This window comes from Wolffia australiana, chromosome 7 (assembly GCF_029677425.1).
Source record: "Wolffia australiana isolate 7733 chromosome 7, ASM2967742v1".
In the NCBI taxonomy this organism is placed as follows: domain Eukaryota; kingdom Viridiplantae; phylum Streptophyta; class Magnoliopsida; order Alismatales; family Araceae; genus Wolffia; species Wolffia australiana.
The window spans coordinates 10042602-10059611 of NC_135841.1; the positions used below are offsets into that span (position 1 = coordinate 10042602).

The window sequence follows — 17010 nt, forward strand, 5'->3', positions numbered from 1 at the left end:
AACAAGTTCTGGGATTTATACATTCCACTATTTCAGAATCAATCATTCCATGTTTCTCCAAAGCAAAAACATCAAGGGAAGAATGGGAAAAGTTGGAAAACACATTTTCAAGCAGGACTCAATCAAGAGTCATAGAGCTGCAGAGGCAATTCCACAGCATGAGTAAAGGTGCAATGATGACAGAGATTCAAACATTTCAGATCTATCATAGAAGCACTAAAAGTTGTTGGACGCATTGTAAGTGAAACCTTCATTATCTTAACCTTCTGAAGTGAACAAGGCACAGAATTTTCTTAATATGTGATCAGCATAAATGAAAACATTGATCACATGAAATTTCAACAAAATAATCATTAATCTTAAAGCCCATGATGCATCATCAGTAAGAGAGTGGAAGTGGATTTCTTTTGATGGCCAACTTTTCTCAGAAAAAAGCGTATAAACTGCCTACCTCAAATCAAAATTTCAACCCCAAAAGAAAATATTATCTAAGGATATATCCTCAGAATCGGGATTACAACCAAGGAAGGGAAAGGAATCAATGCTTTCAACGTCAATGCCAAATCTGCTCCCAACTCAGGCATCGAGCTAGAGACTGTCAAGATCTAATCAAGCACTCCAAAGGTGGTGCTCAAGGTTCCTTGATCTACATTCAGAACCAGACTCCACATGATCCACAAGCCTAACTCTGCTAAACATCAAATTTGATACCTGATAGTATCACAACTCATCAGATCACCATTAACCAGAAGGTTCTCCTGCAAGCACAATAGTACCACAAAAACGATCATCTTCAAATCGGTAACAGGACAGGTTTGAACATTCTAGCTATTGGATATTCCAAAATCATTACTTCTGATAGAACACTCTATCTTATAAATCTTCTGCATGTACCAGAAATTACTAAAAATATGTTTCCTATCCATAAAGTAATGTATGATAGTGATGTTTATGTCGAAGTTCATGCTTCTGATTGTTTTGTGAAGGACAAAATCACCTACAAAATTCTCTTCCATGACACAATTATGGGCTCCACCTCCTAGTTCGTTCTCTAATCAATTCTGCACACATTGATGAGCGTTCCTCAACTCCAACTTGGTGCTTAAGACTGGTTTATTCCCAACTTTGCATCTTGAATGCTATTATTTGTGATTCTTGTCACATTTCTAAGTCGCATAAGCTTCCTTTTTCTTCTACACAATATGTCTCTACTCATTCTCCTGAACTTAATCACTCAGATCTTTGGGGACCTTTGCCCGTTATCTCTCATTCTGACTACTCATACTATGTTGTTTTTGTCAATGATTTTAGTTAGCATTCATGGCTTAATCCCCTTAAACAAAAAACTTATCTATTGGCCACTTTTATGAACTTTTACAAACAGGTTGAAAATCAACTTTTTATATGAAGCAATGATAATTGCATTCTATCTTATTAACTGACTACATCTATCAGTGTTAGATAAAAAATCTACTTATGAAATTCTTTATAAACACAACCCTGACTACTGTCTTCTTAAAAATTTTGGTTGCTTATATTATAGGTATACACGACCATATGCAAAAAGTAAATTAGATCCCGGGTCTTAGACGTGTCTTCTTGGGCTATAGCCATCTTCATCTTGGCTACCATTCTCTCACTTCTTACATGTAAATTCTTTATTTTCTGTCATGTCATTATTTAAAACAATTATTTTCCTATGGCCAAATTCTGTGCAGAAACCCATGATAAAGATCTTCTCGACTCCTTTCCCACTGATTGGCTGAGTAAGATTTCCAACACTTCAGAACCTTCACACCCAAATGTTGAATTCATCTATCAAAACCCAACTGCTTCAACATCACCCTTTGCAGTTCTACCCGATGCCCTTTAGTATCATCTTCTCCCAATTTTCATCCCAATCCAACAGATTCTACAATCCTCTCTCCTGTGTTCCTGCCCAAGTGTCCAAGTTTTATCTCCATAACCTTATATAGTTGGACTGATCACTCTTTCCCACACTTGACCACTCAAAAAAACCTAGAGAAATCCTAAAAACAAAACATCTGCAAGCTGCCTACTTAGAAGATGGTGTGACCCCTCTCCAGCCCAATGTTCTTCTTCCACAACAACACTCCAAACGCTTAGCCTTCACCACCATCAAGCATCCTCTACCACTATGCCTCACTACCACCACAACTAACATGGACGAACCTACCACTTTCTCTATTGCATCCGCCAATCCTGCATGGATGGATGCGATGAGTCTTGAAATTTATGAATTACTACGCAAAAATACCTGGGTTTTGGTTCCGCAAAATCCCAACATCCATGTGATTGGATGCAAATGGGTCTATAGAATCAAATAAATCCCCACTGGTGCCATTGATAAGTACAAAGCCCGTCTTGTTGCCCAAAGTTTTAACCAACAAGAGGGTTTTGGTTTTACTAACACATTCGGCCCTGTGATCAAGCATGCCACCATTCACCTCCTTTAATCCCTTGTTATAAGCTGTCACTAGCACATCCACATGGCTTTAAAAATCTGCATGGAACAACCACATGGCTTTAAAAATCTGCACTTTCCAACTCATGTGTGTCAACTGCAAAAGTCCGCACTGTTTAATAAATCAATGTCAAGAAAGTGATGAGCAAGATCAAGATCTTTAATGGCAAATGCAAACTGTAATTGAGATACTAAGCAAGTAATTTTGATGTTTAAGGTGAGAGGAGAAGAATGTGATCCACATAGATCAAGTTAAAGATAGGACGGACAAATGTACATGGAACAACCACTAGACTTCAAAAATACACGCTATCCAACTCATGTGTGTCAGCTGAAAAATATGCATTTATGGCCTTAAGCAGTCCCCTCACATCTAGTTCACATAACTATCTACTTTCCATCATAGCATTGGCTTTGTGGGGTCCAAAACAAACACCTCTATTTTCTTAAAAACAACATCCGTCTGTCATATCTTTATTTGATCTATGTGGATGATATTCTTCTCCTCTCACCCCAAACGTCTGAAATCACTCATGTAGTATCTGAATTAGAGTCTACATTTGCCATTAGAGATCTTGATCCTTCTCATTACCGTCTCGGCATTGGATTTCTTAAAAATGCAAAAGACTATGTTTTTCCCGTTCGAAGAACACTTCTCAGCTTCTCCACTGGCCCTACATGGCCTTCAATAAACTTATTTCCCTATCCTGTAGAAAATCCAAACCTTCTACTCTGGTCAATCCTACTTTGTATCTTCAACTTGTTGGCTCTCTCAAAACTTAACTTTGATACACCCTGATATAGCATTTGTTGTCAATAAGACCAGTCAGAAGATGCATTCTCCAACCTTTGCCGATTGGAAAATTTTAAAACACCTCCTTCACTACTTAAAAATGACCATTCTTCATGGTCTATTTCTCCGTAACGACTCAAATATTTCAACCAGTGTGTTTAATGGTGCAGATTGGGCGGGTAATCAAACTAACCGGCACTCCACTGGAGCTTTTCTTGTCTGTCTTGGATGCAATTTGATCTCCTGAGGTCCAAGAAAAGAGCCACTATGGGCCGATCTAGCGCCAAGGCCGAATACAAAGCTCTGGCCAATGTTGCGGCTGAAGTTTTCTGGCTCCAATCTCTTCTCAAAGAGCTCCAAATCATCACACCTAGATTTCTCATCCTCTGGTGTGATAATATTGGTGCCACCTATCTCACTCCTACTCCCATATTTTATGCCATGACCAAACACATGGAAAGACTTCCACTTTCTCCGCAAGCAAGTTGCAGTCAAGACTACAAGTTTTTCTTCATCTACAGTGAGGGCCAGCTTGTCGACGTCCTCACCAAGCCTCTTCCTCATGCTTGGTTCCACTTTCTCCAAGACAAGCTCAATGTCTCCCCTCCGCCATTGCGCTTGGAGGGTATTGAGGATGAAGCGTCAAGAGAGTCGAGTCAGCAACTTGACAACCAATTCAAACTTGAATAAAACAGTTTCCACTAAACTCCTGACACATACCCTACATCGATAACGGTCTGGATTAGTCTACCCAAATCAACAAGTAATATCCAATTCTATCCAGATGTTATAATCTGTCACAGCAACTAGATTATAACGGCTAAAACTTGATTTCAAAGGTACCAGCACATGAGTATTACTACGAATACAGATGTGTGACCCAATTTATGCTTTTCTACTTTGTTTTTCTCTTCAATCTCACATAGGTGTATTCACCACACTTCCTCTCTTCTATTCCCATTCTCTATCCCACCGAAGATTATCGTTCAGAGAAGCTTTAACAGAGAGTGAGGGAGAGAGTAAGAGAGGAGACAGAGAGCGAGGAGGAGAGAGAGAGAGTAAGAGAGGAGACAGAGAGCGAGAAGGAGAGAGAGAGAGAGAGAGAGAGAGAAAGAAAGAAAGAATTAATGAGAGACAGAGAGAGAGACAAAGAGAGAGAAAAAGAAAGAGAGAGACAAAGAGAGAAAAAAAGAAAGAGAGACATAGAGAGAGAGAGAGAGGCAAAGAGGGAAAGAAAGAGAGACATACAGAGAGAGAGAATGAGAGGCATAGAGAGAGAAAAGAAAGAGAGGCATAGAGAGAGAAAAGAACGAGAGACATAGAGAGAGAAAAAGAAAGAGAGACATAGAGAGAGTAAAAGAAAGAGAGACACACAGAGAGACAAAGAGAGAGAAAAAGAAAGAGAAAAAGAAAGAGAGAAATAGAGAGAGAAAAAGAAAGAGAGACATAGAGAGAGAAAAATAAAGAGAGACATAGAGAGAAAAATAGAGAGGGAAATCGGGACATAGGGAGAGAGAAAGTGAGACAGAGAGAGAGAGAAAGAGAGACACAGAGAGAGAAAGAGAGACCTAGAGAGAGAAAGATAGACATAGAGAGAGAAAGAGAGACCTAGAGAGAGAAAGATAGACATACAGAGAGAAAGAGAGACACAGAGAGAGACATAAAGAGAGACATAGAGAGAGACATAAAGAGAGACATAGAGAGAGACATAAAGAGAGACATAGAGAGAGACATAGAGAGAGACATAAAGAGAGACATAGAGAGAGACATAATGAGAGACATAGGGAGAGAGACATAGAGAGAGAGACATAGAGAGAGACATAAAGAGAGACATAGAGAGAGACATAATGAGAGACATAGGGAGAGAGACATAGAGAGAGAGACATAGAGAGAGAGAGAAAGAGAGACATAGATAGAGAGAGAAAAAGAGAGACATAGATAGAGAAAGAGAGACATAGAGCGCGAGAAAGAGAGACAGAGATAGAGAAAGCGAGACATAGAGAGAGAGAGAGAGGTCTGTTGAGTTTGATTGATCTCCGCATGTGAGCGTGACAAGAAGCGAGAGGAGAGGATATTGAGATGAAGATGTAGTGAAGAAGAAGTATGAAAGGAGATGCAAGAAGACAAGAAGACAAGGAGATACATGTATGTTCGTATGGTCGTTGTATTTCCCGCATTTGAAAAAAATACATGTATGTTCGTATTTATAGTATCCTATGTGATAACAATATATATGTTAATCTGTTCGAACAATCCTAACCCTTATAACAGATTATAACGGCTATACTGGATTAAATCCTATCCGTCTATTTTTATCCTATTATGTTGAATCCTGACCGTCCATATTTTCCTATATTTATTCCTAGCCACTAAATCTCTTAGCAAATATAGGATACGTGTTCGTTTATTACTAGTATAATATTATGTTTAATATTATGTATAATATTATGTTAAATCATGTGGCAATGAGTAGCGAGTAAGGCTCCTCAATAAGGTCGACATCGCCGGCCAGCAGATGATATGCGGGAGCATGGCCCAGACAGTGACGCCGGCCTCGGAGAGATGACCGCCGACCAGTGTCTGATATGTTGCGTCTCGCACCAACCTCTGTTGGCGCAATACGGTCCAGACAATCAGCTATCTCCTTACAAACACAATAAACTAATGAAAAGATGAGATACGCTCTATCCCACTTGACATGTGGGTTCTTCTAAGTTGGGAATCGCTTGACTGGTGACTCCAGGGTCTTCTGGCACCGCGTAGAAGACAAACAAGGGACAACTCTTAAGTCTGGTCTTCTCGCAGTTCCGGGGCACTGACCACCGGCCTTAGATTCCGACGATGTCATATTCGTACTAATTCATCCCTTTTTCCCAGCAATATATACCCCAGATTTTATTTACAAGGCATGACTATCGTATCAATGGAGAAAGCGAGACTTTGAAACATGATATGAAAATTGCCCGGAATAGAATCGAGGAAATTATCCAGTACGCTGTGCGGTTGAGGAAATTAAACGAACTTGTAACTATTCCCAAAGGGGAAAGGGTCATTTTTTGGTTGGTATCTTTCTATTTTTACATCTGTCAAGTACCTATATAAAACTATATTTGTTTATCTACAAATAAATCTCCAAATCCAAGTGTGCGCTTATCTATATTTCGATCTACATATCGTTTTATCTAACTTGGTGCTCCTACAGAAAAGTCCAAATTGTATCTTTTTTCATGTTAATGAGGTAATCGGGAGACAGCAAGTGGAAGACAGATAAAGGGAGCAGTGCCCTGGAGGGAGGGGAGCGCCGTCCGGGGAGCCATATCCTCCCTTACCGACCAATTACCGGACGAGAGGGTCTCGCGGCCAAACGTCTCTCTCTCTCTCACACATCATCTTTCTCTCTCTCTCATATCGTCTCCCTCTCTCTCCATATCCTCCCCCTCTCGCCCATATCCCCTCTCTCTTATATTCTCTCTCTCATATCGTCCCCGTCTCGCTTTATTCCCTTTCACTCTCATATCGTCTCCCTCTCGCTCATATCCTCTCTCTTATATTTTCTCTCTCTCTCAATCGTCCCCCTCTCGCTCGTATCCCCTCTCTCTCTAATATCTTCTCTCTCTATCTCGCGCGTGTGTCATGTCAAGAATTTCGCTGTCTCTTCCATTGTACCGTCCTCTTGCTCGCCCCGAGCCCTTATATACGGCGATTGTGCGCTCCTCTCGTCAATATCGCCTCGAGAGAGCTTGCAGCTTCGCGCCCAGAGGCGGCAATGGCGACGAAGTTCTCCATATGCTCCGTCTCCAACGCTTACCTTCTTCGGCGGCGAAGAAGCGGCTCGACAAGGACCCCAGCGACGGTATCCTGCTCGGCCGCAGTCGCGACGCGCCAGCCCCGACCGAGCCTGGCCCGGGTCTGGCGAGAGATCCAGGGCGCCAACGACTGGCGCGACCTGGTCGCACCTCTCCACCCTCTTCTCCGCGCCGAGATCGTCCGCTACGGCGAGCTCGTCAACACCTGCTACGAGGCCTTCGACCCGGACCCCACCTCCGGCGATTACCTCGACTGCAAGCACGACAAAACCGCGCTCTCCTCCGACACGGGCTACGAGATCACCAAGTTCATCTACGCCGGACCCGGCCGGAGCCGCTGGATGGGGTACGTGGCCGTCTCCTCGGACACTGAGACGCGGCGGCTCGGCCGCCGCGACGTGGTGGTCGCGTTCCGGGGCACGGTGACGGCGTCGGAGTGGCTCGCCAATCTCATGAGCTCGCTGAGACCCGCCCGGCTCGACCCAGTTCGGCCCCGGCCCGAGGTCAAGGTCGAGGAAGGCTTCCTCAGCGTGTACACCTCCCCCGCCGGCCCGAGCCGGTTAAGCTGCAGAGAGCAGCTTCTCCGCGAGCTTGCCAGGCTCGTCGAAATACACAGAACGGAGGAGATGAGCGTGACCTTGGCGGGCCACAGTATGGGCAGCTCGCTGGCCATTCTAGCCGGGTACGACCTCGCTGAAATTGGCCTCAACCGGGGGATAACCTCGACGGTTTACTCCTTCGCCGGCCCGCGAGTGGGCAACGCCGGGTTCAAGGCCAGGTGCGAGGAGCTCGGCGTTAAAGTTCTCCGTGTCGTCAATGTAAACGACCCTGTGACAAAGCTCCCCGGCGTTTTCCTTAACGAGAATCTGCGAGCGTGGTGCAACAAGCACGCCCTGCCGTGGAGCTTCTCTTGCTATTCTCACGTCGGGGTTGAGCTCGCGCTTGATTTCTTCATGATGAGGGACCCCGCTTGTGTACACGATCTAGGGGTGATAATATCGCTGCTGAGATCGCCGGAGATTGCGAAGAAGCGCGAGGACAAGCGCGAGGACTTGCTCGAGAAGGCCGTGAAGCTGCTCAGCGCGAACAATCTTGACAAGAGAGGATGGCTGTTCAAATAATCTTCCGATTCCGATTCTCTGTATATGGATCTTTCCAAGCATGTACACAAGTTTAATCTCGAAGAGATTTCTTTCTAAAATCGCCCCGTTGAGTCCGTCAGAAAACTAATTTCTATATTATTTTGTCTTTCCGCTCATTGCCTCGATTGATGGACTAGTTCCCCGGAACGTCATTCTCAGGGGCTGCCTTCTCGGTCATCATTAGAATGATAATGCGTTCAAAGGAGGGAACTGTTTCATGCGTCATAACCGTAGTGATTTGGTTTTCTGTATTGTGATCTTGATCTGAGTTGTCCCTGTTGCACTTAAGAAGGGTTATCAATGTTTCTCTCTCTGGTTAACATGAACACCCATGAAACACAGGGCACAGTACAACTCGTGACGAGCCGTTTTAAAATAAGAAAGAAATCTAATCAAAAGTTTGTGACGCACGCGCGGGGGCGTCGTGAAAAGCTTGCCTGCGGTGCAACTCAGGGCGTTGAAGACATTATCAAGATCATAAACAAACATCTTCTGAAGAAAAAAACTTAATGTGACGTCCGTGCAGCACGCATGGCAGCGCCGTGACATCATTGGTGAGATAGAAATAAGGCAACTGGATGAATGATTGCCCGTCATCTGTTCCGTCGCTTACCACCATCAATCGTTCTTTTAGACCTCGGAACTGTAAATCTACTTTAGAAACTTAGGATGATAAAAAAGCGTCTGGTCTCTTAACGATCGTCATTTCGATCGCTAAATTCTTCAACAATAAGAAAGTGTTAATTAGAAGTTTGTGCAACACGCATTGCGGCGCCGAAGAAATGCTCGGATTTGACCTTCAAATAAACAAGTTTATGTGGTTGCGGTGGAACTCCACCGACAGAAGACAAATCCAAAGTTGACTTTTTCAATCTGCCACCATTGTTGATGACGTCAAGATAAATAGTCAGCCTTAGAAAACCAGCCAAACTCAGGGGAGAAGTAAGAAGGAAGAAGATTAAAAGATGGAGAGTCTGACACTGAAAGATTAAGAACGATGCAAGCGACTAGTTACGTTTTGTGCGACGGAAGTGACTTCGAGGAAAGTTCAGTGTAAACGGGTGATTCAGGTAGAGAAAATGAGAAGAAACTCCAAGACATGTTTCCACGTCTGTAAATCAGTTTTGGACAGTTTTAGGGAATTTTTATACGCTTCTAAAGACATCATTACTTGCTTAACGCGTTTAAGACTATGGGTCTGTCCCTACACCATTGACCATCCTCTTGCATCAAATGAGGGATTTGACTGATTAATCTTTGCATCGTTTTCTGCACTCTGATTAGATCGTCTGAATCCGACGTGCATGCGTTTGCTAATATTAATATATTTTGAATTGACCCATAATTTTTTTCTGCTAATTGTTTTCCTCTTCCTCTCTCTTCTCTCTCTTTCTACTCTAATTCTTCTCCTCTTGACACAATCTCCATGGATCAGTACCAGTCATCATCTTGTTCTGGTTTTTGGTGTGTAGTGTTTTGCGCCCTCATCTTGATCAAACAAATGGGGCCAATCCTCACAGGACGCGACAATGACAACGGATGATGAACAGAGTTAAACGTGAATCAGAGTTGACTTCTGATCGCCAGCTTTCTTTTTCCATAGTTGCATAGATTTCAACTCTGAGCTGGTAGACTAGATACATTAGAGCACGTTTCATCAAGGACATCCCCTACCAACACTTATATTTGAATTTTTCAATGGTTAAGAACTTGGGCATAAGGGGGAGCATGACGTGAAGATGTCGTCAAGGGCCACCATATCAAGACGTCGTGGAGAACGGGATCTGAAGAAACTTCTAGAATAGAATATTTATAAATAAGTTGTAAGTGTTTTAAGTCTGTTATTATATTTTTGTGAACTGAATATTGTATAATATAGTTTTAGGGGCAGTTCTCTGGGCCCCTAAGAATGAATACACCCCTTATTATTATTATTTTTGTTCCCCTACCAAAATCTTGTTATCATGAGATCGAGAGACTGTAGGAACCCTTGGATATCCCACTTGAATTATTGGTTGAATTGTAATTTCTTATATGGACTATAATATGCATAATTGTAGATTTAAGGTATCATTTAAGCCCCGGACAAAGTGACCCATTATGACAACTTTAAATTAAGATATTTCAGAAAGTGTTGGGATTAATTTATTTTGGTAGGGGCTAAGTCAGTCTTGACTATAAATGATGTGATAATCCAAGACAGGCAAAAGAGGATAATGCATCTCCTCATGCCTAAATATAGGTGACATCCCTTGTTTTATGTGTGTGGTCTTCTTTGAGAGATCCCATTACTCCCAAGACTAAAGTGATTTCTTGTTGACTCAAAAGGCTTTTTTGGACTCAGGTATGTTCTCAAAACTTCTTTTATATGTTCATAATTATATGTTTTATTCCTTGTGTTTTATCATCTTAATGATTCATCATTAAGAAAACAATGCAAGAGATCCTAACGTCTTTATAATTATCATCGATTATGGTTGAGGCAAGTCTATTTTATAGATTGTCTGAACGACAAGTCATCATATAAGAGATTCATCTCATGATCTTCTCATTTGAATGACAAATTATCTTGATAATTATTTACAAATTCAACATATAGTTCATAATAAGATAAACCAAGTCTTTTTTATGCCAACACCTATAAAAAAAATTCATAAATATTTGTGATGTCTTTTCATTGCCTATGTTTCAGATTTTGAAATAAGCATAAATTGCGATGTCAATGATACAAATTTTCCCTTATTAATGACCTAAAAATACTATCTTCATTTATCCTGAAGCTGATCATAAAGATATCACATATTATATATATAATGGCTGATGCAGAAATTTTGAAAGCATCCTGTCAATTGAATGTGATTGTTCATATGCATGTATTCTTAAAAGATAAAGATAATTCATATGCGTAAATATCTTAGTGATATTCAATTATTTGACCACAAGTGTCTCAATACTCTAGCAGAATCAATAGATATTATGAGTTCAAGACACTCACACTTTTATATTGTGTTCAATTGCATCGAAATAAATATTTATCGATTATAATTCTTGTGTGATGAAATGAAGTTATTGAATACATGGAATGACTGAGGGAATTATGATGAGATCACAATACAGAGATCACCAGCCTTTAAACATGTTTTATGAATACTATCATTTGAATGATACTCAAGACGGAGATTGAATTTCTCAACTATGGCTTTTATGACAATTCATGAAGAGACATTTAGGATGGAAGGTGGTTGTATTTTAGGGAAAGAGTTCATTAAATCGATCTATTTGAATCCCATAATAGTATTATACTCTAAAGACAATAAAATTTATTCATGTCTCAGTTATATGTGTAGTTATTAAACATAAGACACCAAAGACATCTTGTACATGACAGCTATACTTTGAATATAACTTACGAGTCCTTAATCATAGGATTCAAATTAGTTTATCTCAGTTATAGTAAAAATTACACAAATATGATTAGATGGTAGATGGGATCGTCCACCCTTAGTGAACAAGGACATTGACTCATGAAAGAAATGTGCTAAATCCTTGCACATGCAAGAGTTTATTTTCTGGTATGTATCTTCTAAATGATGAGGTGTAGTATGGCACCCCACAAGCCAAAAACTGAACATATCCATTGGGTTAAAGCGGCCCTTGATTAAGTAATCTATATTTTGTTATAATTAATTAATAAGGTTATCTAGTAAATCTTATTTGGCCATTAAAGTTCTTAACTAGATTTATAAATTGGCTTAGAGGGCCTTACATACGAGATCTATAGATGTTGGTGAATATTTAAGATTACAATGGCTTTTATGAAAAGTTCCAAATTACGTATAAATTGAAGGGGGCCTCATTTTAGGTGCGCTTGTTAGCCATATCTAGACAGCCCCCCTTGTCTTCTCCCCTTCTCAGATATCTCCCCCTTATATTGAGATTAATAGTAATAAAATTGAACAGATCTTTGAGGAGGATTAAGAAGTTCAAGAGGAAATTCATCATTCTAATGATGGTGTTGTTATTTATAAAGGTTAACCACGTGAATGGCTTGAAGCTACTCTTTTGTAACAAGTTGATATTGGAATTAGTTCCACATAAAGTTACTTTATCATCTCTTGTTTTTTATAGTTTAACAACATACGATGGGGCACATAAGTGATACTCCAATTAGGAAATTAATAAAAAATATGTGAATTGGTTTCATCCACATGCAATCAAGTCAGGATTGCAACTGGCTAGGAGTATGCGAGTGAACTAGTCGCAATCTAAAAGGAACTATATCACTATCAACCTCCCATTCCCAATTCCTTTATGTTGACACTTAAGCTTTTTTTGTAACTAATAGTCCCATATGGGACATTCTTAACTAGCCCATTAGGGCTCCCCTATATAAACACTTGTAATCCCCTCTTATCTTTTTAATCAAGTTGGTTTTCTCTTTCTCAAACCTCTTTCTTGGTTCCACATGGTATCAGAGCCGAAACCCTAAATTTTGGACTCATCATCGCTCCGACTCACCGACTCCTGCCGTCGTCGTGCGTCCTCTGCTCAATTGACCGATCAACCGCGATCGACCGACCGACCGGCTCTCTCTCTCTCAGTGCGCGGACCCTCTCCTTCGCGCGGACCCTCTCTTTCTTCGTGCGGAGTAGCCTCTCTGCGCGCGACCGTCTCCGCTCTGCGGACAGCCGCCTCTCCTCGCACGGTTGCCTCTCTCCGCGCGTCCGCGGGTGACCTGCTTCATCCGGGTTCTCCTGCGCCTCGATCCGTGCTGTCCGACGTCTGAAGAACAGACCTCTGCCTCTCAGACATCTGGGATGACTCCGGTGCATTCTCATGTGCCTCCGACAGCGGCTGCATCGACTCGTCTCACCAGTCCAGCACCATTTACTTTGCCCAAGATGCCGCCCGATGGAATTTTCACCGGCTTCAACCTCCTTCAATGGCGACAGTACGTGCAGATCACTCTAAAAGGACGACTAATGCGTCATTTAATGGAAGACGGACCACTAGTGACGGACCCAGCATATTATGATTGGCTCGACGTTGAAGGAGTCGTTCAGCGCTGGCTACTTGACAGTATCGCCCCTAATATTAAGGGGGAGTTTCTGTCTTTGGCGAGTGCTCGAGCCGTCTGGGAAGCTTCCCTCAACAGCCACTCCAAGAGGAACAACATTGCCATTTTGTACAAATTGGTGCATCGGGCCGCTAATCTTCGTCAAGGGGATCGGACGGTATTGGAGCACAGTAACGAACTCACCTCTTTGTGGGATGAGATCGACCATTACATGCCACCGGAGGTGAATTCGGTGGAGCGGGGGTATGTGCTATAGCTTCGTGTGTTTCAATTCCTGATGGGTCTCAACCCGGAATATGAATCACTACGTGGCCAGCTTATTCATCAGGAGAAGATGCTCACCTACCAAGATGCACTCCGGAGTGTACGGATTGAGGAGTCTCGGTTTCAGCAGGCACCTTCCCTCACCTCGGCATTTGCGGCAACACCGGCCGCAGCTACTCATGCTTCATCGCCGAATTCTTCCGCCCAAGGGACTTCATCTCACTCGGAGGAGTCTCCCAAGGGCGATCCCACACTCTTCTGCAATTATTTCAAGAAGAGGGGTCACTCAAAGGAAACCTGCTTCAAGCTCCAACGGAAGCGGACTCAACAGAGTCACCTTGTTGCCGCCGCCCCTCCTGCCAGCTCACCGAGCATGCCGAGTCCAGGACAAGTGCCTATGCAGTATACTCTGCTTCCGGCCAATGCCTCCTCATCTCCTAGCTTCACTCCTAAGGAAATGGAGCGTCTTCGATGTCTTCTTGATCCTCCCGTCGTGGGCTCATGTTCTTTAGCCCGCGCAGGTACGTCCACCGCTCTTGCCTCTCCAACCTTGACTTCCGGAAATTTTCCTTCGTCATCTTCCACTTGGCTTCTTGATTCTGGTGCCACCGCTCCTATGACTCCTAATCCTCGAGCTTTTTCAACCTATGAACCCGTTTCTAGTCATTCCAAAGTCAAAACCGCCTCTGGAGATCTTCTCACCGTCGCGGGTGTTGGTCATGTTACTCTTTCCCCTTCTATGAAACTCTCGTGCATTCTTCATGTTCCTTGTCTTGCTCATCATCTCCTATCTCTATCCCGACTTGTTCGTGATTTAAAACATGATCTCACCTTTTCTCGAAATTCCTGTTTTTATCGTGATAAGGTGTCGAGGGAGACGATTTCACTTGCTGAGGAGCGTGAGGGGCTCTATCTTGTTCGACCTTCTTCCTCTTCTCTTGCTATTGCTGCTGCTGCTGTTTCCCTCTCGGCGTCTCATGACTAGTTGTGGCTTCTTCATCGATGCCTCGGACATCCCTCTTTTGACACCCTTTATCGTCTATTTCCTAAACTTTTCCAGGGTCATGTTGTTGACCGTTTTGTTTGTGACGCATGTCGAATTGCTAAACATCATCGCACTACATATCCTTTATCTTCATCTTGTGCATCCACGCCTTTTTCTCTTGTTCATAGCGATGTTTGGGGTCCGGCTCCCCTTCACAGCACTTCTGGCACTCGATGGCTTGTTATTTTTGTTGACGACGCTACCCGTTTCACGTGGGCTTACCTTTTAAAACACAAATCCCAACTTTCCACCATCATTCCCCAGTTTTACTCCCTTATCCAAACCCAATTCTCCACCCCCATCCGTCGCTTCCGCTTTGACAATGCTAGAGACTATGTCAATTCTACCCTCACCCATTTCTTCCAACAAAATGGCATTGTTCACGAAACATCTTGTCCCTACACGCCTCAGCAGAATGGTGTTACAGAACGGAAATTTCGCTACATCTTTGATACGACCCGGAGCCTCCTGTTCCATATGCATGTTCCCAGGTATTTCTGGGGTGAAACCGTTCTCACCGCCATCCATCTTCTCAACCGCCTTCCCTCTCGTGCCCTCAACCATTCCCCTCCTATTGACTGTCTCCAGCGCTTCTTTCCCACCACTTCCCTCAAAACAAACCTCACTCCACGTGTCTTTGGGTGCGTCTGCTTTGTCCCCAACAATCAGCTCGGTTGGGAAAAGCTTAACCCTCGAGCCATTCAGTGCATTTTCATTGGATAATCCGTTACTCAAAAGGGTTATCGGTGCTACCATCCGCCTTCCCGTCGCTTCTTTGTCACCAAAGATGCTACCTTTGATGAGTTTACTCCTTACTATCCCTCCTCCACGGTACCACCTTCTTTACCTCCTCAGCCGGACCCGCTCGAGTTCCTTATCCTCCCTCCTCTTTCCTCCTGAGTCACTTCTACAACAGTCCCATCATCCTCCCCAGCCCTTCACCTCCAGCCGCACCATCGTCTCCGCCCTTCCCTGGCACCGCGTCGATTCCCATTGGAGAGCTATTCGAATCTCCTCCGGATTCTCATGCAACACTCGTGGATCTTTCTCCACAATCCTCTTCTCCCCAACCACCTTCTTCTACTCCTCATCCACTTCCTCCTCTTGTCCCTCCTCCGGGTGTTCCTACAAATCTACCACGCTGCCCTCCGGAAAAACGCTATGGCCTCACCTATATCTCTCGCCGCACCCCCTCCTCATCTCCTCCTTTGGATGCCTCATCCTCTACCTCCCAAGACACTCCACCAGAATCTTCCTTGGCCCTTGTGCCTCCTTCCCGCTCTCCTCCTTTATATCCTTTAACTAATTACGTTTCCTCCCATCGTCTCTCCAAACCATACCATGCACTGCTTACCTCCATTGACTCCATCTCCCTTCCGAAGACAGTGGGCGTTGCCTTATCCTTGCCTCATTGGCGTCGGGCTATGGAGGAGGAGCTTCAAGCTCTTTCCCTAAATGATACATGGGATCTTGTTCCTCTCCCACCGGGCAAGCACTTGGTTGATAGCCGTTGGGTCTATGCTGCAAATGAAAACTCCGATGGCACGATTGAGAGGCATAAGGCAAGCATTGTTGCAAAAGGCTTTACGCAGAAATATGGCATCAATTATCAGGAGACATTTGCTCCAGTGGCCAAGCTGAACACTATCCGCATTCTCCTTACTCTTGCTGCAGACCATGGCTGGGTACTGCAGCAATATGACGTCAAGAATGCATTTCTTCATGGCGACTTGACTGAGGAAATTTATATGGCTCTTCCTCCTGGGTATGCCTCCTTGGTCCCCTCTACTCCTTCCTCGGTTGTTTGCCGCTTGAAGAAGGCACTATATGGCTTGAAACAATCTCCTTGCGCTTGGTTTGGTCGTTTCACTACGGCCATGAAGCGTCTTGGATATCGCCAGTGCAGTGGGGACCACACCCTCTTCTACCATCATTCCACGTCAAGGGGAGTCGCTCTCCTTCTGGTCTACGTGGATGACATCATTACTACGGGTGATGCTATGGAGGCTATTACACAACTGGCGGCCTATCTATCGTCAGAATTTGCTATTTGCCACCTTGGCTCGTTGATGTATTTCCTTGGCATTGAAGTTGCATACTCTTCTGTCGGGATTTTCATTTGTCAACGGAAGTACACGGTGGATCTTCTTCATGAGCTTGGAAAGGAGGATTCCAGGCCCATTACTACACCTATTGACGCTAATCACCGCCTTGGCGCCAATGAGAATGAAGATCCTGCAGAGCCTAGACAGTACCGATGACTTGTGGGCAAGCTAATCTACCTCACCCACACGCGACCTGATATTGCATATTCTGTGGTGGTTCTCAGTTAGTTCATGCAAACTCCTCGCATGAGTCATCTTCACGCTGCTCATCGACTTCTTCGATTCTTAAAGGG

The 17010-nt window shown here is 43.5% G+C and overlaps 2 protein-coding genes across 2 annotated transcripts; both read left to right on the forward strand.

The window, feature by feature from the left end:
• Window positions 1–6556: 6556 nt before the first annotated feature.
• Window positions 6557–8336, forward strand: LOC144705654 (phospholipase A1-Ialpha2, chloroplastic-like). Its single transcript, XM_078578426.1, has one exon. The coding sequence runs from the start codon at window positions 7045–7047 to the stop codon at window positions 8203–8205; it is 1161 nt and encodes a 386-aa protein (XP_078434552.1). The 5' UTR covers window positions 6557–7044; the 3' UTR covers window positions 8206–8336.
• Window positions 8337–13127: 4791 nt separating this feature from the next.
• LOC144705999 (uncharacterized) lies at window positions 13128–13559 on the forward strand. Its single transcript, XM_078578883.1, has one exon. It carries the CDS (start codon window positions 13128–13130, stop codon window positions 13557–13559), a length of 432 nt encoding a protein of 143 aa, XP_078435009.1.
• Window positions 13560–17010: the final 3451 nt, after the last annotated feature.

Bases quoted from the DNA above. Each gene is read 5' to 3' on its own strand.
- LOC144705999 (XM_078578883.1), top strand. From the start codon at position 13,128: ATGCCGCCCGATGGAATTTTCACCGGCTTCAACCTCCTTCAATGGCGA.
- LOC144705654 (XM_078578426.1), top strand. From the start codon at position 7,045: ATGGCGACGAAGTTCTCCATATGCTCCGTCTCCAACGCTTACCTTCTT.